Source organism: Plecotus auritus (genome assembly GCF_963455305.1).
Source record: "Plecotus auritus genome assembly, chromosome: 3".
Lineage (NCBI taxonomy): Eukaryota > Metazoa > Chordata > Mammalia > Chiroptera > Vespertilionidae > Plecotus > Plecotus auritus.
In genome coordinates, this window is record NC_137772.1 from 95,413,650 (window position 1) to 95,440,647 (window position 26,998).

Genomic DNA, 26,998 nt, shown 5'->3' on the forward strand with positions numbered 1-26,998 from the left:
TGATTGCTGTTGGTGTCACTGGGAGGAATTGACCCCCAGGCCAACTGGCTGTGAGGATCATCTGTGACTCCAGCAGAAGAGCTGCTGTGGAGACACCCTATGGAACAAGACTTGTTTCAGTGGGGCTTTGGTGCTCACTGAGTCTGTCACTTAAGTGTGTTACTTGTGTATGTGTAGAGATGTAATCTGGCATGGTCTGAAGCTGTCCACTGGGTGCACTGACTCTGGGAACCTCCTGGAGGTGCAAAGTCAGCCACTGTCTCTGCCCTGCCTATGGCCATCTGTCAGCAGCTACAGAGGTATCTGCAGATAATCTTACTTGTGTTGGGCCCAGGAGAGGCCAAGCTCTGTGAAGCAAGGCTGACTGCTGCTAGTGCTGAACCTGGGGCCTCTTATTGAGAGGTATGGGACATGCTGTCACCTGCTGTTGCTTGTTTAAGAGAGTTTAGAAAAGTCTGAAGCCTGAGCCAAGACAAGCCATTCATATGGGAAAGCTGCTGCAAACAGCTTGGGTGGGGTTGAAAATTGGGTGGGGCAAGGTCTCAGGGAATTACCAGGGCAGAGCCAACAGTGTGACTCAGGTTGATAGAGACTCAGATAGGTCACCTGCCAGTTGGCTCTGTGATGGGGAGGTCTCAGCATAGGAACAATGACCCCTACAAGCACCTCTGTCTGGGAGAAAGCTGTCCCTGAGTTCTTGCTTTGATACCAGACAATCCAGTTCCTCCCCGTATGTGCCTGGATCTCCCCGTATGTACCTGAATCTCCCCAAGCACTGACTCAGTGCTGGAGCTCAGAGGAAGCCAGTCCAAGTAAGTCCGTGCACCAGCCCTTTAAGAGGAATTATTGGGACTCCAGCAGCCTCTGTGTCACTCAGCCCCAATGCCCACTGGAAGTTATGGGGTCTTCTCTCTCTTCCCATCACTGGAACCCTGTGCTGGGACCTCTTGCTCCTCACAGGAGGCCTCTGCGGCCAAGATGTCCCTCCCAATTAAAAACCCGTCACATGTGGGTGCTGGACCAGCCCATTCCTCGCCTCTGCCCCTCCTACCAGTCTCAGTGTGCTTTCTTCTTTACTTCTCTGGTTGCAGAGCTTCCATTCAGCTAGATTTCAGATGGTTCTGAATGACAGTTCTGTATTTTAGTTGTAATTTTGATGTGGCTGTGAGAGGTGGCAAGTACTACCTATGCCACCATCTTGGTTCTTTCTCCTTGATATTTCTTAGTGGTCATCTTGTTCAGGGAATGTTTCCTTTAAAATAAATTTTAACTTAAAAACTTCCTAGAAAAAAAACAAACAAACTCTAGGCCCAGCTGGTTTCATTTGTGAAGTCTACCATACTTTGAGGAAGAAACAATGCAAAAAAAAATAAATAAATAAATAAATAATGATACTTAAACTCTTCCAGAAATTAGATACAACAGGAATATTTCCCAACTAGTTTTATGAAGCCAGAATTACATCATACCAACATCAAAATTATTATAAAAGAAAACTAGGCAAATATCTCATATGATAATAGACAGAAAATTTTTAACTAAATATTAGCTGGGAAACTCGCTATCATAAAGCCTTAACCTCTGCTTTATGCTCTTGTGGGAGGTTGTGGGGGCAGATGGTATCAGTCATGGCCTCAGAAGTTCCTTACCTGACAGATTAGATTTTCTACCCTAAGCATGCAGAGTCAGGCCTGAGTGGAAAGCACATGGGGAGGGGTTCAGAGTTCTGCCTGGTGCCAGGGACCTGGGAGTAACCACACAGCAGTGTCCACTTGCATTGTGTCTGTTTTATGTATTTATATCTACATCAACATATATATAATTTTATTTAAAAAGATAAAGGAAAATGTAGGATTTATCACAGTAATGCAAAGTTGGTTAAACATTAGAAAAATCAGTCAATATAATTCACCATATTTATGCATTATAAAAGAAAAACTGTATGATCATCTCAATAGATACAAAAAAGCATTCGACAAAATTCAGTCATAATACCAATTTTCAGCAACTTAGAAATAGAAGGGAGCTTCCTCCGTCTGGTGAAGGGCATCTGTAACCTAAACTAAATCATACTTCATTGTAAAAGACAACACACTTTTCCCCTAAGATTAGGTACAAGATAAGGATGGCCACTCTCATCACTTCTGTTCACCATTGAAGTGGAAGTCCTAACAGTTTCAATAAGACAAGAAAAATATAAAAGGTGTATAGATTGGAAAGTAAATAATGAAACAATTTACTCATAAACAATGAGTATATTATTGGTCATGTATATTAAAATCTCAAAAGAATCTACAAAAAATCATTAGAACTAATAAAAAAGCACCAGAATACAAGGTCAATGTACAGATTATCAATTGTATTTCTGTATATTAGCAGTGAATAATGGAACAATGGAATAAAAACATTCCATTTAGCTCTGACTGATTCGGCTCAATGGATAGAGCGTTGGCCCTCGGACTGAAGGGTCCTGGGTTCGGTTCTGGTCAAGGGGGCATGTACCTTGGTTATGGGCTCAATCCCCAGTAGGAGGCATGCAGGAGGCAGCTATCGATGTTTCTCTCTCATCAATGTTTCTAGCTCTCTATCCTTCTTTCCTTCCTCTCTGTAAAATTAATAAAATATATTTAAAAAATAAAACAAAACATACCATTTATAATGTCACCAAAAATCATGAAGTTCTAGGAATAAATATAACACAATGTATAAGACCAATACACTGAACATTACAAAACATTGATGAGAGAAATGAAGGAGTTAAATAAATGGAGAGATAGACAACGTTTGTGAATTAGAAGACTCAATATTAAGATGTCCATTTTTTTTCTAGCAGAAATTAATGAGATGATTCTAGAATTTATATATGCAGGGGGCTTAAGATAGCCAAAACAATTTTGAGAAGAAAAAGGTTAGAGAACTTACACAACCTGATTTTAAGACTTACTGTGAAGCTAAAATAATCAAGAAAGTGTGTTATTGCTATAAGGATATATAGATAAATGAAGCAGAATAGAGAATCCAGAAGTAGATAATTCAGTGGGCACAAGGATAATCATTTCAACAAATGACTTGGAAAAACGATCTCCATATGAAAATCAATTAACGTTGACCCTCACCTCACCTTTATACAGAAGAATTAACTCAAAATGGATACTAACTTAAATGCAAAAGCAAAAACTTAAACGTCTAATAGAAAACTTGTGTGGAGAGGCAAAGGTTTCTTAGGACATAAAAACCACTAGCCATAAAAAAATTATATAGTCAATAATATTGCGATAACTATGTATGGCGCCATTTGGGGTATTGGGATTATCAAGGGTAACACTATGTAAAGTATATGATTGTCTAACTACTAAGCCGTATACCTAAAACTAATACAAAATGAAAAACATTATAAATTACATTTCATCAAAATCAATAGCTTCTGCTTTTTGAAAGACACCACTGAGAGAAAAAAAAAAAAAAAAGATAAAGCCACAGTTGGAAGACAATATTTACATGGCATATATCTGATAAAAGATATGTATCTCAAATATATAAAGAACTCTTTTAACACAATAATAAGAGGATATACAACCCAGTAAAAAATCAGCAAGCAGTTTGAACAGACACTTCAGTAAAGATTTATGACTAGCCCATAGGCACATGAAAAGATGTTCAATATCAGTCACCAGAAAATGTAAATAAAATCACAAGAAAATATCAGTATTCACAGAGTGGCTAAAATAAATAAATGTAAATAAAATCACAAGAAAATATCAGTATTCACAGAGTAGCTAAAATAAATAAGACATATGATAAATTAAGGAACAATTGGAACTCCCATACCTGGCTAGTGGTAGCATAAAATGATATATAACTACTTAGAAATTTCTTATGACTCAGTAATTTTCTTCCTAGATATTTATCCAAGATTTATGATAACACAGATCTGTGCAAAGACTTGTGCAAGCATGTTCAGAGCAGCCTTTTGATTTCAGAGCAAGTTTTTCAAAATAGCCCCAAACTGGAAACAACCTAAATGTTCTTTAGTAGATGAGTTGGTAAACAAAATGTGGGAATCCATTCACAAGATACACTTGATAATACAAAGGAAGGAACTATTGCTAACTGCAACAAAATGGAAGACTCACAAAGAAATGATGTTGAGCAAAAGAGGGTGGTCACAAAGAAGTACTCACCATGTGATTCTATTTCTATGAAGTTCTAGGATAAAGCAACAATGATTCTATGATGATAGCAGATCAGTGGTCACCTGAGGTCAGGGTAGGGATGGGGGGACTGATGGCAGAAGGACTCAAGGGGACTTTTTGGGTGATGGTTACATGACTGAATGTGTACATTTGTCCATACTCTTCAAATTGTATACTTAAAATGGGTATACTTATCATATAAACATTATTACTAAACTAGAGGCCCGTTGCACGAAAGAGATTTGTGCAATAGGCCTTCCTTCCCTTGGCTTCCAGCACTGGTTTTCCTCCGGCACCTGGGACCCAGGCTTTCACTCCGGCCAGAGTCTGCCATCTTCGTCTTCGCTGCAGACTCCGGCCAGTTCCTCTTCGCTGTAGACCCCGTCCGGAGTCTGCCGTCTTTGTCTTCGCTGCAGACTCCAGAGTCTGCAGTCTTGTCTTCGCTGCGGCACTGCGCTTCTGTAGATCCCTTCGCCCCCTCCACCCCACCGGCCCTCCTTCTCATAGCAGGCATCCTGCCCTGCCTGGCCACTCCATGCCTGGAGCAGCTGGGTGGCCGCCATCTTTGGCCTTCTAATTTGCATTCTCACTCTGATTGGCTGTGGGCGTAGTGGAGGTACAGTGAATTTACATATTTGTCTATTATTAGGTAAAATAATTTATTTTATTTTATTTATTTATTTTTAAAATATATTTTATTGATTTTCTACAGAGAGGAAGGGAGAGGGACAGAGAGCTAGAAACATCGATGAGAGAGAGAGATCAATCAGCTGCCTCATGCACACTGCCCACTGGGGATATGCCCCCGACCAGAATCGAACCGGGGACCCTTGAGTCCGCAGGCCAACACTCTATCCACTGAGCCAAACCAGTCAGGGCAAGATAATTTTTTTTTTTTTAATGAAGTGATTACTGATCCAGCACAAGAAGCTAAACCTGCTGATTTCTGACATAGTTTTTTCCTTGTTTGCTTTTTCCTTCCCCATTGTCCCCTACAAGGTAACGTTGGCTCCTTCCAATCTCTTGTGGAGTCTAGTGATGAAATGTGGGGAGGAAGGCAGGAGTGAGTACTGGCTCTGAGATTCCAGGCTGAGTGTCCAGGAGGGCTGTTTGTGAGGAAGGTGCACAGTTTGGCTTTAGGCACTCAGGGCCTCAGCTCAGGACTGTGGGCTTCCTGGTTGGGTTTGTTTAGTGTTGTTGAGACAGGATTAAGTCACCCAGGAGAAAGGTACAATTGGTCTCAGAGGAGGAGGAAGGAGAGCTAGAAAAAAATCCGAGGAAAAGTCATCAGAGATGTAGAAAAACTGACAGAAAGGTTTTATAGAACCTTGGTGGAGGTGTTTTTACCCACAAACAACAGGGTTACAAGTACTGAGGCAGTTGAATGAATAGCTAATTGATTTTGGTAAAATGAGCATCAGACCCACAGCTTATAGCCAGCTTGAAAAGGAATCCTGATGCTCCTGCTTACTAGCTCAGTGACTCTGAACAATTTATTGAACTTCACTCACGCCCAGTCCATTAAGATGGGGACAAATAAGCCTTTGAATTAGCCATTCATTCTGAGCATTCAGTGAAAAAACTGTGTATAATGAACGTAGCACAGCCCTTGCCATTGTAGCTCAGTTGGTTGGGCGTCATCTCTTGTATGGAAAGGTTGCTGGTTCGATTTCTGATCAAGGTACATGTCAGGGTTGCGGGCTCAACCCCCGCCCCACCGGTAGTGGCCATGCAGGAGGCAGCCAATTGATGTTTCACTCTCTCACACCAATGTATCTCTCTCTTTCCCTTCCCCTTTCTCTAAAAAAATCAATAAAAATATTTTTTTTAAAAAAGAAAAAAGAATGTAGCACAGGCCTGAATGTACTTTAGTTTCAGATGCTATTATCGTGAACAGGTTGTCAGTTCTCATTTGTTCTTAACTAATATTACGTATTTGTCATGTGCCTGGTGTTGTGCAATCGGATTTGTATGGATCATCCCACTTATTGACTTCCCAAGGTGAATTGTGCTCTGCGAGTATGGAAACCCAGAAAATACGGTTCAGAGACTGACTCCTCTTCTGAAAGAGCATTTTCAAGAGGGAAAGAAGTAGCCTGCAAGGGGCACAGGGAGTGGGAGGGAGGAAGGAAATGAGCAGATTGTAGAACATTCTTTCAGGGAATTTGGAGATAGAGATAAGAGCGAAGTGAGTAGTCAAAGTAGGATTTCTTAAGAGAGACCTGAGCTTCTTTAGCGATTATTTGTCTTAGGCAATGAACAGCACTTTTAAAGTCCATTGAACAGTGTACATTTTTTGAGTGATAGCAGCATTGCTCTTAGAATTCCCCTAATGTATGTGGGTGGGACATTGTCTCCAGGGAAGGTGGGTCCAGTCTCCTCTACCTTGGTTCTACAGCAGGCTATTTGCCCAGGCATTCCTAGCTCCGGGAACAGCAGACCTTGCACCTTGAAATTCTCAAATTTCTGACAGGATACCATTTGCAACAGTGCCTCCTTTTTGTTATTTTGTGACAGGTCCTGAGGAGAGAGGAGCATAGATCTGGCTCCCCACTCTATCCTGCTTTCTAGTGCCCACAATGTTGACAACCACAAGCTGAAATGGGGAGGAAATGTATTTGTGCTAGGGCCATGGATCTGCCAGCCCATGCAAACCATTTAGTGGAACTCAAGCAATTAACAGACTGCAGTAAAGTGATCCCTGAATAAGTACCATATTTTTCCGTGTGTAAGACACTATTTTTTTCTAAAATCACTAGACTGAAAATCGAGGGGCGTCTTATACATGGAAGTCAGCTGAGGAGGGAGCCACACTGGGATATGTGAAGTGCCCCATATATCCCAGCTACAAAGGCAAACTGACAAGTCATATAGGCTTCCTCCAATCACGAGCCTTATTACTGACATCAGCTGATGCCATAATTGGAGGTGAAGGTGGAGAGTGCACAGATGCAACAGGGAACGGAGCGTTTTGATTCCATAAAGATGTCAAAAATAAAAAGATAAATACTGGTAAGCAATTGTCTTACTCTGCAAAATTCAAACTGAATGTAATCAGCTATGCAAAAGAGCATGGAAATAGAGCTGCAGAGAGACAATTTGGATCTCCTCTCCCTGAGTGTATGATCAGACAGTAGAGAAAACAGGAAGAACAACTCGTTAAGATGCCAAAAAAGAAGAAAGCCTTAAGAGGAAAACCAGCAAAATGTTTAAAATATTGATTTCTTAATTTTGGGTTGAAAAAGTGGGGGGCGTCTAATACATGGGGGTGTCTTATACCCGGAAAAATAGGGTAGTTTCCATTTCCCACTACTATTACAGTGGAGAGAAAGAGAAAATGTCATTCTATGTAATCTAGGATGGCTCTGACAGAGCCATAAGTAGGTGTTTGCATCTGCCCTTATCCAGTGATCACAGGATAACTCCTGTGTGGGGCCAGGAAGTGGGAGTGGAAGTGCCCCTGCACTGATTGTACAGAAACCAAGACTCTCCATGAATGAAGAGTTTCCCAGGAAATAGTGGTTCAGTGACATGGTAGGTAATGCTAGGTAGATTGTGAGGACAGGAAGTATAAATTATAAGACATGGAACTTTTATCCCTTATATGAAAGGGCTAGGTTGAACGTATCATAAATCTAAATTCCCCTGAAATAGCAATGGTTATACTGGAATACAGTGAAAGAGAGATCTATCTTTTCTTTTTTCTCCATTAATCCCATCATAACAGTACTGAGTTGTTAATATATAGTTGATAAAGGAATATTCATAGGCATCTGTATTTAGTTTCAATTTTCTTTTAGGGGATTTTTGTTTTTATTTTAGAAAAGTAGTCTTTCATTGAAAACATTGAAGTGAGCTTAAAATTATGCAGAGAAATGAAGTTTTCTTCACTTGCTAATTTTCTGTTTTAAAAATTACCTTTTCTACAGATTTGTGTGTATAATCTGATTTGTTTAAATTCCCACTCCTTTAATGGTTGGATACTTCCAACCAAATTCTGTTCTGGATTTTTTTTTTATCCTCACCTAAGGATATGCTTATTGATTTTTAGAGATGGGGGGGGAGAGAAATATGGATATGGGAGAGAAACATCGATAAGTTGCCTATCTCACTTACCCCAACTGAGACTTAACCAGCAACCTAGGTATGTGCCCTGAATGGGAATCGAACCCACAACCTTTTGTGTATTGGAAGACACTCCAACCAACAGAGCCACCTGGCTAGGGCTGTTTTGGAATTTTTTTTAATGTCTCAAGTACACTCACAGGTTTGCAAATTGAGTTTTTCAAGAATATACACTAATATAAAATATTTTAAAATTATCTTGTACATCAGGAGTGGGGAACCTTTTTTCTGCCAAGGGCCATTTGTATATTTATAACATAATTTGTGGTCCATACAAAATTATCAACTTAAAAATTAGCCTGCTATGTTTGGTCAAACATTTAATTAACTCACCCCTAATGCCTTGACAGGCCCAGACCAAATTATTTCGCAGGCCTTCTACGGCCCTGGGGTCAGACGTTCTCCACCCCTGTTGTATATGATATAACCTTATGCATTTTATTTCTGTTTAATCTACTATGCTCAGTCTTCTTTTTTCTCTTTTAATTTAATCCAGAAATAGGCAAAAAGAAATATTACAAGTACAGCAAAGAGAAGACATTAAAGTGGCTGGAAAAAAAGGTATAGTACCTCTCCAGTGCCTATGGCAGAAAGAATTCAGTACACCTTTTTAAAACTAGAGAATGTGGTAAGTCGTAAACCAAAGACTAGCTTGTGTTTCCAACTAAGACAGGAAAACTGTCTAAGGATATCCAATATGAGAAGAAATCTTTCACTTTTTATCCTCCCTAACTCATGTCTCTGGAATTTGCTAGATGGTTTTTTTGTTTTGTTTTGACCTGCATCTCCATTTTCCCATGATCTTCACCACTGAATGAAAGAAGTTCTTGCTCTTTGTTGGTGTAGATTTGAATCTCCCAAGCTAGACTATACCGGGCCTGATGTGCATTTGCTGCGGTTGGTCCTACAGGTGTCTCAGAGGTGGGTATTGCTCACAGAAGCCAGGTAGGGGCCTGAGGCCAACTGGATTCAGGCTTAGAGGACGTGTGTCCCGTTCTGTATCTGGATGCTGAAGAGGAGTCATCTTCTAGGCACCCTGTGTACTTAGTGATCCTAAGAAGTAGACCGACCGCATGTAAGGTCTGGTAGTGTTTCCAAATTGATTTAGTAAGTCACAATCAGTATTGGAATGGGATAGGATAGATAGGATATGTTAAAATTTAATAAAGTAAGGGCAAGTATTAAACATGGTTCTATGAAACACATTTATATATGTGTTTCAGTATTGGGTTGCTGTGTATTTCTTACTGTGGGTTGTGGCTAAAAAGACAACAACGCAAAAAATACTTTGAAACCCATTAGTCTAAGGATGCAGTGTACTCTGACATTACTTAAAAATCTTACCAGAGGGTATCTGTTGCTGAGAGTTTTTGCAAGTCAGTGATACCAGTAGTTACAGTACTGATTCCTAAGATTCTCTTCTACTGTCTTCCATCTTGTGAAAAACCTGTTTGTGTGTCATATGTTACTGGACATATTAGGAGCCTGGGAGCATGGAAATGAGCCTATAAAAGTAAAATTAATTAGGCTCCTACTGTACAGCGTAGTGAAAAAATTTTAAAGGTGCCTCTATGTTTCACTTTTCATTCACCTTAGTAATAGTCTACTATTAGTGAAGAATGAGTGTAAGTACTGAACAGAATCTTGACATTTAGATTTTGCTCTTAAATAATGACATGAATAGCAAAGTGAAATTTATATTTATTATGTTTCCTTTCTTAAATTCCTAGGATTTGGGAAATTTACATTATTTACTTTGTTTAGAAAATTATTGCATATAAACTTTATGCCAGGTTCTGATCTAAGGGCCTTTAAAATACAGGGTGGGGCAAAAGTACGTTTGCAGTTGTGAGTATGTGAAGCAGAGTTTATTCTTGTATTATTATTTATTAACTTGTATTTTTTTTCCATACGAACAACTGTAAATGTACTTTTGCCCCATCCTGTATATTAATTCATTTAATCTTTATAACAATCCTATGAGGTAGATACTATTTTGATCCCCATTTTACTGAGAGGTTAAGTAATTAGCCCATGGTCACAGAGCAAAACCAAGCAAGCAGCCTGGTTCCAGAGTCAGTGCTCTCTATTGTGTAGCCCTTAAGAAGTATATAGAGATCATCCTGAAATGCTATGGCTGCTGCTTAACCCTTTTCCAAATATGCAACTGTCTCTCATCTTCTGATATCTCCTGAAGAAATATTTCTTCCTGGATCTTAAGTGGATTGAAGACTTATCTGGAAAGTTGTAGATTTCTGGAGTTAGTTCAAAATACCCTAATATTCCCCTTTTGGTTATTTCATAGGTTAATCAGACTGTGGCAGCATTAAAAACCAATAACATAAATGTCGGTGCCCGGGTACAATCAACTGCATTTTTCTCCGGTCACCAGATTTCCAGTGACAAGGAAGGTAAGTAAATAGATTCATCAGAAAGTATTCTTGTCTGGAGTATGTTGCTTATGATATAAATGCCTACCTTATGATTTTAAAATCTTAATGTTTCAGAAGCTTTACATTCTTACCACGTCTTCTCATCTTGTGACACGTGTGCATTTTATTTCAGAACCACGTAATGTTTCTACCATAGGTCACGTCTGTCACTAATTGATACTTTTAAATCATTCATTCAGCAAATATTTATTTTGCACTAATAATAACGACCCTAACAGCTCTGCCTTTCATTTACTGAGAGTGTATCATATGCCAAGCCTTTTGCTAAGTTGCCAGTGTACACACATTATCTCACCTGACTCCAATAAGTCTCATTCTTGAGGCTCTGTCCAAAGTTGCATTGCTGGTAAAATGGTGAAGCTAAGCTACTAAGGAGCTGGTTTAGTCCTAAGCCCACACTCAAGCTTCTTGTTGTATTATTTGTGTGGTACAGGCTGTCTAGCGAGCTGCATCTGTTCGCATCTTTCTCTAAAGAAGCATTTGTCCTATATTAGGTCTCAGTACTTCAATTTTAGATAAAAATTGATTCATTTAGCAATTTTTTATTCTTTGGGGTTATTAAAGTGCATTCTTTTGCTTTTTCTAGTGTAGTATACTCTTATTGAATAAAAACAGCTATATAATGCAATTAACATTCTCAAATGGTGGGGCAGAAATTATTCTGACTTTAACCTTCAGTTCAGTGTTCTCCTGTTCTGGGTATACAATTATGAAACACCTGACTTTAGTCATTAAAAAGTAAAAATTAGGAACAGTGCCCTGTTTGTGATTTATCATAATTGAGGCAGTCTTTGATTTGCAGATATATGCCTTGAACACCTAGCACAGAGAGATGATGGCTCCAACCATTCTGGGAGTGGTGGACAGCGCCCTCACTATACCAGCTGCCATCAGGTTCTTTGGTTGGTTTAACAAAAGGAAAGGTTTTAACAGATAAGTGGATGGATGGATGGATAAAACCATAGTATTTTTTTTTAAGTAGAGAAGCGATGTTAGAGGTTATTTAGGCAGATGTCATTTTAAAAAATGAAAAATTGGATAATTAAAAATGGTGGTGGAGTAAGTGGATGTTGCACGGACATGCTCCCAGGACCAAAGTGGAATTACAACTAAAATACAGAAAAACTTCCTGAATAATCAACTGAAGACTCACTGGAGAGAACCCTGAAAACCAAGCATAGGAAGTAGAGACCGCATAGAGACTGGTAGGAGGGATGGAGGTGCAAAAAGGCTGGCTGGGCTCCCACAATGAAGTCCCGGGCTTCCACATGAGATATCTCAGCTGTGCAGGGTTGCCACTGAGAACTCTAGGGTCTAATCCCCAAGCTGGGCCTTCCAGCAGAGAGCACCAGAACTGAGAAGGGTACCCACATAACATCTGGCTGTGAAAAGCAGCAGGGTTGCTATCTACCAGGGAGAGATGGATAGAAATGCAAGCACCCTCTTAAAGGGCCAACACACAAAATTCTCTCTGGAGCCACTCACCTTGTACTTTGGCAGAGGGAGGACATAGTGGACTGGAGCTGTGTGAGAAGAAGCCAGGATCGGGGGCTCTGGGGTTAGAAACCAGAAGGCAGACACCCTGGTTTCCTGTGCTGAGTCATTCCCTCCCATTGCGGAGGTCATCTTTCTCATGAAAACAGTTGCTATCTAAGTGGTTTTACCTGTGGGGGAAGATGGTTGACCCACTCTATTGGAAAACACCAGAGTATCTGAGGCCCGTTAAAAGACTAAAAATAGCAATTAGCGTCCAGGCAGAAGCAATTGCCCTGCCCTGTTGAAAAAACTTTCACCACACCTGTGGACGATTGTCTGAGGTCTATTCAAGACAAAATCCTATAAGTCTGTAGGCAGAGACAGTCTCTGGAGTCTTTGAGTCTTTGCCTGATCTAATTAGTCAGAAATAGCATTTGACACTATTCTGCACTAGAGATTGAGAGGCATAGCAGATCTATCTAATACATAATCAAAAACCCAAACAGGCAGCAATAATGAGGAGACAAAGTAACAACCCCCAAATGAAAGAACCAAAGAATTCTCCAGAAGAAAAGATAAAGAAATAGAGATATCAACAAAATATTAGCAAATCAGATTCAGCAATATATTAAAAAGATCATAACTGTGACCAAGTGTGATTTATTCCAAGGATGCAAGGCTGGTACAATATTCACAAATCAATAAACATGGTACATCACATAAACAAATTAAAAGACAAAAATCACATGATCATATCAATCAATGCAGAAAAAGTATTCGACAAAATTCAACACCATTTTTTATAAAAACTCTCAGCAAAGTAGGAATAAAGGGAGCATATTTCAACATGATAAAGGCCATATATGACAAACCTATAGCAAACATCATACTCAGTGGGCAAAAACTAAAACCATTTCCCCTAAGAATAGGAACAAGACAGGGATGTCTGCTTTTACCACTCTTATTCAACATAGTACTGGAAGTACTAGCCACAGCGATCAGACAAGAAGAAGAAATAAAAGACATCTAAATTGGAAAGGAAGAAGCAAAACTCTCATTATTCACAGATGATATGATATTGTACATAGAAAACTCTAAAGACTCCACAAAAAAACTACTAGATTTAATAAATGAATTTGGTAATGTAGCAAGATACAAAATCAATACCCAAAAATGGATGGCTTTTTTATACACCAATAATGAATTCTCAGAAAGAGAAACAAACAAAAAACATCCCATTTACCATTGCCACAAAAAAAATTAAGATACTAAAGAATAAACTTAACCAAGGAGGTAAAAGACTTGTACTCGGAAAACTACAGGACATTGAAAAAGAGATAGAAGAACATATAAACAAGTTGAGTAGTATACTATATTCATGGATTGGTAGAATCAACATCATTAAAATGTCCATACTACCAAAGGCAATCTACAGATTCAATGCAATCCCTATTAAAATACTAACAGCATATTTCACAGATCTGGAACAAATACTCCAAAAATTTATATGAAACCAAAAGAGACCCCCATAGCTACAGCAGTCTTGAGAAAGAAGAACAGAGTTGGAGGAATCACAATACCAGATATCAAGTTATACTACACAGCCACCATAATCAAAACTGCCCGATACTGGCACAAGAATAGGCATATAGACAAATGGAACAAAACAGAGATCCCAGAAATCAACCCAGGCCATCATGCTCAATTAATATTTGACAAAGGAGATAACAGTATACAATGGAGGAAAGACAGTCTCTTCAATAAATGGTGTTGGGAAATTTAGGTAAGAGCAAAAAGAAAAAAGAAACTAGACCACCAACTTACACCATACACAATAATAAACTCAAAATGGATAAAATACCTAAATTAAGTCAGGAAACCATAAAAATCCTAGAAGAAACCATAGGCAGCAAAATCTCAGACATCTCTCATAGCAATACGTTTATGAATACATCTCCTAGGGCAGTGGTTCCTAACCTTTTTTTGGCCATGCCCCACCTAAGCATCTCTAAAATCCTGATGCCCCCTTGTGACATATAATTCTTATTATTCAAAAAGTGAACTCCTCTTCATGTGTGGAGGAAGCCTAAAAGGCCATAAACTTGGTCTAAACAAGCTTCCAGAGAACATGGCATCCAGGAAAGAGAAAAATAAAAGAACAAAAGGACAGTTGAAGTACTGATGAAGATATCACCTAGAAATTGTTAAAAAAAAATAACAATATGAAGTGATATGAAAAAAATAGCAAATAAAGTTTCAAAACATATAATAGAGAACTGAAATGCATAAATATGACACAATATGTATTCATATACTGTATGAGGCCCCTAGAACCATAAGAAGTGCAAAAAATTCACTGTTAATAACTCATTCTCGAATTGCCGCCCTTAAAAATCAAATTGCCCCCTGTGGGGCGTGTGCCCCACACTGGGAACCACTGTTCTTAGGGCAAAGGAAACTAAGGAGAAAATAAACAAAAGGGACTACATCAAAATAAAAAGCGTCTGCACAGCAAAAGAAACCTTCAACTGCCGGGGTTCTTGTCCCAGCCTTACAAAGGGTTCAGCAATCTGGAGAAAGAGGTTGATGCGTAGATTCAAGAAGGAGTCCAATGACGAAAGATAATTTTGAAAGGCATTGGGGGTCAGAGGATTTTCAGCTAAAGGAACTGAAGACTACCCCTTGTCTAAGGACCCCATGCTATTTATTAACACAATTTGTCCTAAGGCAAGGTGGAGATAAAACACATCAAAGGGTAAGGTTTCAAAGGGTACAGAAGCATTGTCACTTTGGGGAATAGCCTACAGCTGTTCAGGTGTTCGGCCAACAGGAGGCAATAAAATGCCCTGAGCTGTCTGGCAGCAAGCAATTATCCTATTCAGGTTTGGGGGAGATGCCCTCAGCCATCCCAGGTGATTCAGCCCTGCTGACATGCTGGAATTGGCTTCCAAAATGAAAAGGGAGCCCACTGTATGGGAGAATGTATTTGGTAATGATACAGCTGATAAAGGGTTAATATCCAAACTATATAAGGAACACATGCAACTTAACAGAAGGAAGACAAACAGTTCAATTAAAAAATGGGCAAAAGACCTAAATAGACATTTCTCCAAAGGGGACATACAGATGGCCAACAGACATGAAAAAATGTTCAAAGTTCACTGATCATCAGAGAGATGCAAATTAAAATGACAATGAGGTATCACCTCACACCTGTCAGAATGACTACCATCAACAAATCAACAAAAGACAAGTGTTGGTGAGGATGTGGAGAAAAGGGAATCCTAGTACACTGCTGGTGGGAATGCAGCCTGGTGCAGCCCTTATGGAAAACTGTGTGGAGTTTCCTAAAAAACTTAGATATGGAACTGCCATTTGATCCAGTGATACCATTTCTAGGAATATATCCTAAGAAATCAGAATCACCAGTCAGAAAGCATGTGTGCACCCGAATGTGTGTTCATAGCAGCACAGTTTACAATAGTTAAGATCTGGTGACAGCCCAATGCCCATCAGTAGATGATTAGATAAAAAACTGTGGTACATTTATAACATGGAATACTATGTAACAGTAAAAGAGAAGAATCGCTTACCCTTTAAGACAGAATGGAGGGACCTGGAGAGCATCATGCTAAGTGAAATAAGTCAGAGAAAGGCAAGTATCACATGATCTTATTTATATATGGAATCTAACAAAATAAACTGATGAACTGAGTGGATCTAGAGACATGGAAGCATGAGTGTGGAATCTCAGAGAGAAGGCAGGGAGGGTGGGTGGGTAGGAGGTAATCACCCAAAGACCTTGTATGCATATATGCATAACCCATGGATGCAGACAGTGGGGTGGTGAGGGCCTGGGGTGGGTGTGGTGGAGGGGGTCAATGGGAGAGAAAGGGAACATATGTAATTCCTTCATTAATAAAGATTTTAAAAAATAAATACAAAATGAGAATTTGTAGTCTCAGAGAAGTGGACAACTATTCCAGGTCACCATCCTGGCTAGGAGGCCAGGTTGTCTGCTCCCAGTCCAGTGTTTTTACTCATCTCTACTAGTAAATATAAGGGTATATTGCAATTTAGTGTCCTAGCCACTCTTTATGCTAGTTCCTTTTTAAGATCTTTAGCTTGATATGCTACCAAAAGAAGCAAACAAAGGATATGATGACATTCTTAAAATTGTTGTGTCTATTCATGACTCATTGGATAATTGCTAGCTCAGAACCATGAGCACATTTTGAGAAGTGTTCCATTTCTACATTAGCAGTAAAAATCTCTTACTGAAGACTTTTTGAGATCAGGTGATCCAAGAAGCAGACACTTTCTAACAAATACTGAGGCAAATTGTTACCTTAACTCAGGGGTCCTCAAACTTTTTAAACAGGGGGCCAGTTCACTGTCCCTCAGACCGTTGGAGGGCCGGACTATAGTTTTTAAAAAAAAATTATGAACAAATTCCTATGCGCACTGCTGGCCCGGGACAAGTTGGCTGCTAAGCAGGACAGGCAGCGGCACCCGGCGGGCCGGATAAATGTCCTCAGTGGGCCGCATGTGGCCCATGGGCCGTAGTTTGAGGACGCCTGCATTAACCTGAAGGTAGAAGAGAAAGAAAAAAAGAAGCTAATATCTTAGCAACAAACCTGGGATATTGATAGTTTATATCCCGGTGTGATTATCCCATCTTATGATTAAATTTGATTATCCCTTGTATAAAATACTGAATTAAGGAACAGGGCTTTAAAACAGATTTTATTGTCTTATGTAACTGCATTTAATTAACACTCAGTACCAAGGTTTCAAATGCTTTAAAATCAATGATTATACACTCTGCTGTGTTTAGTTTTGTGGGTTTTTTTGCATTCTATTAGTTTGGGAGAATACACTATACACTGAGTGGCCAGATTATTATGATCTCTGAACGCATAATAATCTGGCCACTCAGTGTATATCCTATATAATAAAAGGCTAATATGCAAATTGTCTCCTCGACCAGGAGTTTGACCAGCAGGCAGGCCGGCCAACCACCCATGTCCCCTCCCCCTGGCTAGGCTGGCCGGACCCCACCCATGCACAAATTCATGCACCGGGCCTCTAATATATATATATATATACTTGAGTGGCCAGATTATTATGCATTCAGAGATCATAATAATCTGACCACTCAGTGTATAATAAAGAGGTAATATACAAATTGACCATCACTCCAACACACAAGATGGCTGCCCCCATGTGGACACAAGATGACCACCACAAGATGGCCATCAGGGGAGGGCAGTTGGGAGGGACCAGGCATGTAGGGGAGGGCAGTTAGGGGCAATCAGGCCGGCAGGGGAGCAGTTAGGCATCGATCAGGCTGGCAGGGGAGCAGTTAGGCATCGATCAGGCTGGCAGACAGGTGAGCGGTTGGGAGCCAGCATTCCTGGATTGTAAGAGAGATGTCTGACTACACGGACAGTCAGACATCCCTCGAGGGGTCCCAGATTGGAGAGGGTGCAGGCTGGGCTGAGGGACACACACATACACCCACCCCGACTCCCCCATGCATAAATTTCGTGCACCAGGCCTCTAGTATAATATAATGTTTAGGACTCTTATAAAGCTTATTAGTTAAATGAGCATACTCATTACTGTTCATTAATTATATTTATTCTATATTGAAACAGAGCTAGAGAAACAATTAGTCTTTTTCAAAGGGCTAACAATATTTCATATTGTTATAGCTGATTTTTAAACTTTATTTGTATTCAAGGGCCTCAACTAAGAAAACAACCCAGAATTTGGGTTTTATCTGTCATTTAGTGGACATCTAATGTGTTGTACTTATATTACATGATCATATATTGGATATCTTATATCTTCATCCATCATATCACCTCACTACTCTGACAGATATACATTAGCATCCCCATTTTACACATGAGGAAACAGGTGAGAAGCTTGAGTTTTTAAGGCCAGATAAAGTCAGAATTTGAACTCTGGTCAATTTGACTTTAAATCTCTCATAATTATTACTATAATTTTTTTTTTTTTACTTTTCTGTTTCTTTCAGAGGACTATATTCGTTATGCCCATGGCCTAATATCTGATTACATCACTAAAGAATTAAGTGATGACCTATCTAAATATTTAAAGTGAGTATTGTTCATCTTCAGTCATAATTAAGAAGTACCTTTTCACTTCTTGGTGTTCCAGAAATATTATTTCTTGATGGCTTATCATATCACTGTTTCTGATAAGAGGTTATTCTAGAATTATGTTATAAACTCTATGGTTTGGAGTTGATTTTTAATGGACAGTCCTTGATTAAAATGAATTGATTTAGTGGATACTAATTGGGAGAACTTGTGTTAGGATTGGAATTATGGGTTGGTGTGATTTTAGACAGTGAACTATGTTACAATTTTATCCCCCCTTAGACTTAATAAATTTGGTTCTTTTGATCATTTTAATAGAAATAAAAGTGGCAAAGAAAGTAGGTGGTGTGTAGAATATTTTTGAAAGTTACATTAAAGATTTGTACCATTTTCATTAGATGTTGAAACTGGAATTGTCTGAACTAAAAAATAAGATGTTCACTGAGTAACTTTATTACACCCAGCACTTGGAATCCAGAAAAGGAAAAAGTAGAATCTTGTGTCTTTAAGGACAGAAGGGTTTAAGAATGACTTTATTTGTGTTCCTTTATAATATAAGACTTTACCTTTAAAAACAATGGTTTTTTTTCTAGATTTAGGTAACTGTTTTTCAGATTTCATGTGTGTGATGAGTTAATGTACTTTATCATCCCTATAATTAATTACGTTTTCCTCCCATACATGAAGATGAAATGACTTTTTAATAGATATAGTTGCTGTTTTTAGCAAATTGCATAGGTCCTACTTTAAAAAACAACTAGCAGAAATTGTTTTTTGTGGTGGTTAAAATGTGTTGAAAGCCTGCTTTAAATTGATAACCATATCCTTCTGTTTAATATTTCCCTAGATTACTTAGTCGCTCCTTATCTAGTTAGATACCTTATGTCTTTGTACTCCATTATATTTCACATTCCTTTCTTTCAACTAAAATTTTTAAGCTTAAGTTAAAGATTTGGGGAGAAAGATATGTCAATTAAACTTCTCTCTGGTGGAGAAAAGGTAAATTTTGTGTGGCTTTTTGTCAACTGTTAATATAATTTTAACTTTTAAATATGTGCTAGATTCATTATTTATGAAGAAGAAATACTATAATGCCAAAAATGCAAATTTATGGAGGCTAAAGAAAAGCAATTTGATTTCAACAAGTGAGTTCTAATTTTATTTTTTAGTTCAGACAATTCCAATACAAGGAATCAGTGAAATGAAGATTAATTGATTTAAATTTTATAATTTATTATTTATTTATTATTATTATTTTTTAATCCTCACCCAAGGATATTTTTCTATTGGTTTTTAGATAGAGTGGAGGAGAGAGGGAAAGACAGAGAATAATATCGATGTGAGAGAAACACATTGATTGCCTCCCGCATGTGCCTTGACCAGGGCCTGGGTCAGGGAGGAGCCTGCAACCGTGATACTTGCCCTTGACTGGAATCGAACCCGGGACCTTCCAGTCTGCAGGCCAATGCTCTATTCACTGGGCCAAACCAGCTAGGGCGAAGATTTATTCATTTAGATAAATTTCATTCTTTATACTACAATGATTGTACATTAAAGTACATAAAGGTGAAGCTGTCAGAAGAAAGAAGACTTACTGAATCTTAAATAGGCCCAGCTTTTCTGTCTGCTTGTCTTTGAAAAACCAAGACTAGAAATCTTATTTTTCACTCTGTAGGCTTCCAGAATATTCAGCTTCGTTGCCAAAACCTCCATCAAAGGTAAGAAGCTGTGACTAAGATATCTTGGAGAACCTGGAAAAATGTTATACTTTTACCACATACATTTAGTTTGCTGTAGTATACCAGGTGTACCGGTTAATAATGCAGATTTTGTAATCAAAGAAAACATGATAATTTCAAGAGAAACATCAAAAGTACTTTATTCAAAGTAATGTCCATTGCTAGCTACACATTTCCCCCATCTTTCAGGTAATTTGTAGATCCCGTCCCAATAGAACTTTTCTTGTTTTGAGGCAGACCATTCAGAGACACAATTTTCCACTTCTTCATACATTTTGAAGTACTGCTCAGAAAGTGTGTGTGCCATCGATCTGAGCAAGTGGTAATCTGAAGGAGCAAGGTCTGGTGAATACAGCGGGTGGGTTAATACTTCCCAGGCAGGATCTTTTAAGTGTCTTTAACTGGCTTTGAAGTGTGTGATGGTGCGTCACCATGAAGCAAAATTACTTTGCCGTGTCTTCTGGCACATTCTGGTCATTTCATGATCAAAGTGTGGTTCAAATTGATTATTTGTTGTCGGTAGCGATCAGTATTAATGGTTTCACCTGGTTTTAGAAGCTCATAATGCACCACACCTTCCTGATCCCACCAAACACAGAGCATTGTCTTCTTTCCGAAGCAATTTGGCCTTGCAGTCAATGTTGATGGTTGACCTGGATCAACCCATGATTTTGTGCATTTGGGATTCTCAGAATAAATCCACTTTTCATCACCAGTCACAATTCGATGCAAAAAAGACTATTTTGTGCCGTTGAAGCAACATTTTACTGATGACTTTTTGGTTTTCCATTTGTCTTTCGTTCAGTTGATGTGGGACCCATTTTTCTTCCTTTAAAATCTTTCCCACTGCTTGTAAACGATTGGAAATTGTTTGCTGACGCATCTTCATCCAATAATGCTTGTAATTGTTGGTCTTCAAACTTTGTCGGTTGACCTGGACATTCTTTGTCTTTCACATCAAAAGCGTTTAAACCAGCATTCACAGGTATCTTGAGATGGAGCATGTTCATAAGCTTCCCGAAGTATACGATAACTTTCAGCAGCACTTTTCTTCAAAATAAAGTAATAAATTAAAACTTCCCACAAATGCTCTTTTTTTGGCACGAAATTTGATATTTTTAATTGTAAAAATATCTATGATGTTCACACCTTCAGCGAATTTGACATATGAAGTTTTGAAGCTTGCTACCAATACAACAAAATAGCATACATATCAAATCGCATATATATCAACATATGTGTAACTCCATCTATTGAAAAAAATCCGCATTATTAACAGGTACACCTGGTATTTTAAAGCATTCTAAATCCATCTTGCATGGAATGATGTTATGTGGAATAAAGATTGTATTGGGCTCGTCATCAATTTTTTTTTTTTTGAAGATTTTACCTGAATAATAACATACTGTCAAAACCCAAATAAGAGTTGGTTAGCCAGATACCTATATAAAAACATAGTAGATATCCTATCTAATAAAGAGGGAATATGCTAATTGACTGCCCTGCCCTCAAAGATGGCAGCGCCCACAGCCAATAAGGAGGGAATATGCTAATTGACTGCCCCACCCTCTAACATGGTGGTGCCCACAGCCAATAAGGAGGGAATATGCTAATTGACTGCCACGCCCTCAAAGATGGTGGCACTCACAGCCACAAGATGGCGGCGCCCAGTCCCCTCTGCCCTGCTGGGGCAGCAGGTGCGTGGCACAGCTGGGCCTACCCTCAGGCGGATCCAGCCACTGTGCACACCTGCCTCCGGAGTCCCCCAGTCCTCTCAGCCCCCCAGCCACCCAGGGCCGGTCCAAGGCACAGGCAAGCCTCAGATGTCGGCTACCCAGCCACCCAGGGCCGGCCCGAGAAACAACCAAATGACTGAACAAGCAGGCTGTGTGGGGCAACCTGGCCACAGGGGGGTTAGTGAGGGACGACCAAACGACTGAACAAGCAGGCTGCATGGGGTGACCAGGCCGGCAGGGGACCATGAGGAGTGACCAGGCTGGCAAGGGGGGCATTTGGGGGTGACCAGGCCAGCAGGGGGGGTGCAGTTGGGGGCAACCAGGCTGGCAGGGGGGGCAGTTTGGGGCGATTAGGCTGGCAGGGGGGAGCAGTTAGGGGCGACCAGGCTGGCAGAGAGGGGTAGTTGGGGACAACCAGGCTGGTGGGGGGTGGGGCAGTTAGGAGCGACCAGGCTGGCAGGGAGGGGGCAGTTGGGGGTGACCTGGCCCACAGCGGGGGGCAGTTAGGGGCGATCAGGCCAGCACGCAGAGGCATTGAGGGATGATCAGGCCGGCAGGGGGGTGCAGTTAGGGGTGACCTGGTAGGCAGGCAGGTGAGCGATTAGGAGCCAGTGGTCCAGGATTATGGCAGTCGGACATCCCCCGAGGTGTCCTGGATTGGAGAGGGTGCAGGCTGGGCTGAGGGGACCTCCCCCTCTGTGCACAAATTTTGTGCACCAGGCCTCTAGTTTATGTATAATATTTATCTGTTAGTGGAAAGCCTTTTCCTTTTTCAGATGTTCTCAAACTGCCACACCTAGCTCCTCTGCACTGTGGGCTGCAGCTGTGTTTGTCTCCGGATTGGAGAGTAGAGAAGTCAGTCACACACCGGGTGGCACACTGTGGCATCCAGTCCAGCCTGACCTCCGAGACAGGGCAATTGACACATGTGCCAGTCTGTCAGTGGGGCCATTCTCCTGCCAGCAAAATAGCAAATGCCTTAGAATGTAAAGTGGACATATTGTGGATGTTGAACAACTTTTCTTTTTCCCTGCCTTCAAGGTGGCCAACATTCTCAGGACTTTTTTTTATCATGTACTGTTTGGAGGTGGTGGTAGCTCTAAAAACATTTATTACTTTGATTTTTAGAAAGGATGGAAAATTAACAGTACATCAGTGGGAGTTGTGGGCCATTTTCAGCTGATAATCAAAGGAGGTTTATCTTTCACTCTCTGGGGGAATAGCACTGGACAGAAGTCAAACCACACTTCTTCCAGTCCAGTGGTCCACTGTCTCTGACAATGGCACTAGGGGACAGACACATAATTGTCTTAACTGGAAGGACAGGCGTATTGGTGTCTTTCTTATTTCTCTCTCTGCAAAACTAAATATATCTTTCGCAGAAATATCCTATCTAATAAAGAGAGGGAGTATTTTGTAACTAAGAGATTATTTATGAGTGGCTCTGAACCTATTCTTGAAGCTTTTAGCCTTTGATTCTGTCTAGGGTGATATGTTTCATAAGTTTACTCTTCTTAGATCCAGTTTTCTGTTTTCTTGTTTTAATTCCAAAATGTAATTGGTTTGTGATTTCTTCATTTATAATTTAGGCAAGGGGTCGGCAAACTTATCCTATAAAGGCCAGTTAGTATTTTAGGCTTCATGAAGCAGGTGGTCTCTGTCGCAGCTACTCAGTTCCACTGTTAAAAGTGCAAAGACAGCCACATACAATTCATGAGTGAACCAGTGCGCTGTGTTCCAGAAAAACTTCATTAATGAAAGCAGGTGGCCAGCTGGATTTGGCCCATGGACAGTAGTTTGCAAAGCCCCGATTTAGGTCTTGGCATCCTGCTTCTCTTAAATTTCAGCCTTGCCTCCTGAATTATTTTAACTGCTTTTCAAGGTCTCCTCCTCCATTGTGTCTTCCTGGGGCTCCATTGTGCACGGTGCAAACTGCACTGGGTGAAGTACCACATTTTAAACAAGCATAGGACAATGTCTTCTGCTAGCTTTCCTGTCCAGGATTTGATTGATTTTTATGGTAATTTAGTATATTGTTTTCAGAAAATACATTCTAATGGCTCATAGGTGTCTTTGTATCTGTGTTGTAATCGATAGCATGGAGCCATGTTTTGCATTACTTTCTTACTATCATATGTGTGCCTCTGCTGAAACTCAGCTTCCAGCCCTCATCCTCTCCCATCTTTTGAATTAACACTGTCAGCTAGCAGAGCCTAAGGCAATCAGTGGATTTGGAGATGTTTCTCAGTTTCTTCTCGCAAATCATTTGTAAGAATGATAAGACCAATCCATCCTAGCATTAATTCTGGTGGTCCTCTGCCCTTTGCTCTTTTCTTTCCAGCGCTGTACCCATTTAGTCAGACCCTTTGTTACCAATGCGTATACATCTTTCTGAGTCACTTTTTTTTTTTCTTCTGAAACAGTCCCCCAAATATAGAGGCCAGTTAGTATTTTAGGCTTCGTGAAGCAAATGATCTCTGTTGCAACTACTGAATTCCAGTCTTTTAAATAACAAAAAGTAATAAGTCAATACAACAATTATGGGTTTGTTTGGTTTTTCAATATATTCAACAATGTGCTGGGAATAACATGAAACCTAGCTATGTGCAGAGACTACCACCATCATTTTCTTTTTTGTAAGTACTTATAACTGGTGTCTTGTATGATAGTGAGCTAATAAAGCACCTAAACAAGTCAGTCATCTTTTTATATGTTTAATATTTATAAGGAAACATCTGTCATCTAAATCTCTTGCCATTTTTTTTGACTTATCAGTAAAAAGCAAATAAGCCCATATGTTTATGACATCATCCGTATTAGAACATTTAGCCATAGGAGGAAAGCAAACGTCCTCAGAATCTTAAGTTTTTTTCATTGTGAAACTATTATAGCCTTCATCATCACCTATGCGTTCTACTCTCCCAGTTGAAGATACTTTCCTAGTAAAAATGTGCATCACCTAAACACGTCTTAATTTTAGTAGAAACATGTATTCTTAAGAATGTTGCTTGATCACTTACATTCACTTTACTAGTACAAAGTTCATACATGATAAACTAGTTTTTTTCTTTTGAAGATTCATTTGCTAAAGGTTACTGTGTGGTCAAGAGAAGGTTTTTCCTATTATGTGACATATTCCCAGATGCCCCTCTGTTTGTTCCAGTGAAGAATTTAAAGTATGTTGTTTTATCCCCTGATATACATGGGCTGTGGCATCTTTTAACACCCTCCCAGTTCAGTGTTTAGCAAAAGCCGGGGTTCGAAGAATGAAGCTGGGATCAAATATGTATTTCCTAGGGTGGATCCATATTGGGTCTTGTCAACTTGGTGTCCACAAAGAGCTTGAAGATCTGCAAAATTATTTTTTTTCTTTTCTTTATTTTATTATTATTTTTTTCTTCACCATTTATCCCCCTATACCTGAAGATCTGTAAAATTCTGAGTTGGAATCTCTGTGTACTCAATACTCTATGCTGAAGACTTATCAGCCCTGCTATGTGTTCTTTACATAATAAATGTGGCATGATTCCTCTATAATGTGAATATTAAGGCTAAGTTTAGCTCTTGACAAGATTCTCACGCTCATTGGTGCAAAATGCTCATGTGAAAAAGGAAAACACGAAGTAAAGGTCAATTCAGTTGCATTGTGCCTAATGGAAAGAGCACTTGTACAGAAATTGAGATCTCACACTATGTCCTCTGCTCTGTGGCCTTAAGTTTTTTGTTTAACATCTCTGTGCTTCCTTCTTTCTCTGGCTGCTTGTTTTGTGAAGTTGTTCTTACATGATAAAATGAGATTATTGAATTGAAAGGAGGTAACAACATGAAACTATATAAAGATGATAATAAGTGCTGTTTCTAAATGGACATTACACCAGCCCAGGAGGTGAATGAAGTGGAGATTCTGGCTGAACACCTTAGCAGGGGTCCTCAAACTTTTTAAACAGGGGGCCAGTTCACTGTCCCTCAGACCGTTGGAGGGCCGGACTATAGTTTAAAAAAAAAACTATGAACAAATTCCTATGCGCACTGCAGGCCCGCGACGAGTCGGCTGCTAAGCAGGACAGGCAGCAGCACCCGGCAGGCCGGATAAATGTCCTCGGTGGGCCGCATGTGGCCCGCGGGCCATAGTTTGAGGACCCCTGCAAGGAAATTCTAGTCTTTGCTTTTGTGCCTGCATTCACCCCCTTAAACTTTCCTGGAAGTCAGCAGTCTCTATCCCTAGTGCATGCAAAACATGTGATTAATACTCCTAGAGACTGGGGCTAGGACTTTCCTACTTATGTCCCCCATCACCAAAACTATTCCTCAGAAGGGCTGTGTGGCTTAGTTCTCTGGATAATCAGCAAAATGTAAAGGAGCTTGTTAAAGAAAAAAGCCATTTGCAGGGTCAGCTGCTTAATTTGGCCTTAGTGTGGGTCCAAATTGCCCATTGGTTCTTTTTAAATTGATTGATATGTCAAGGTGGCATTTTACACCATTTCACTGCTCTAACATTTGCAGAAGGTAAAGTTATCAGATGAGCCTGTAGAAGCAAAAGAAGATTACACTAAGTTTAATACCAAAGATATGAAGACTGAAAAGGTATGTGTGTCCAGACATAGTGGCATACACTTGGACTCAGTGAGTGATGCTGCGTGGGGACATCTGGGAACAATTGCATGCTATTGTGATTTTACAATCCTTCTGTTTTTTATTAATCCTCACCCAAGGATATTTTCCATTGAGTTTTTTAGAGAGTGAAAGGGATGGGGAAAGACAGAAACATCATGTGAGAGAGTCACATTGATTGGTTGCCTCAGGCACATGCCCTGACCAGAACCAACATACATGCCCTTGACTGGAATCAAACCCAAGACCCTTCAGTCCACAGGTTAACGTTCTATCCACTAAGCCAAACTGGCTAGGGCTGATTTTACAATCTTTTTTTTTTCTTTAATATATTTTATTGATTTTTTACAGAGAGGAAGGGAGAGGGATAGAGAGTTAGAAACATCAATGAGAGAGAAACATCGATCAGCTGCCTCCTGCACACCCCCTATTGGGGAGGTGCCCACAACCAAGGTACATGCCCTTGACCGGAATCAAACCCGCGACCCTTCCCTCTGCAGGCTGATGCTCTATCCACTGAGCCAAACCGGTTAG

The 26,998-nt window shown here is 39.9% G+C and overlaps 1 protein-coding gene across 11 annotated transcripts in view; it reads left to right on the forward strand.

Annotated features, from left to right (window-relative positions):
- RNASEH2B (ribonuclease H2 subunit B) overlaps positions 1-26,998 on the forward strand; it is a 133,795-nt gene that overhangs the window by 52,133 nt on the left and 54,664 nt on the right. For 7 of the 11 annotated variants that reach the window (XM_080662355.1, XM_080662358.1, XM_080662351.1 and 4 more), the window contains 5 exons: positions 8,815-8,879; positions 10,624-10,729; positions 18,294-18,375; positions 20,054-20,096; positions 26,357-26,437. In XM_080662355.1, coding sequence (XP_080518481.1) covers positions 8,815-8,879; positions 10,624-10,729; positions 18,294-18,375; positions 20,054-20,096; positions 26,357-26,437 — 377 coding nt within the window. The remainder of the gene's footprint in view (positions 1-8,814; positions 8,880-10,623; positions 10,730-18,293; positions 18,376-20,053; positions 20,097-26,356; positions 26,438-26,998) is intronic. The other 4 variants (XM_080662352.1, XM_080662357.1, XM_080662359.1 and 1 more) reach the window with 1 other exon arrangement.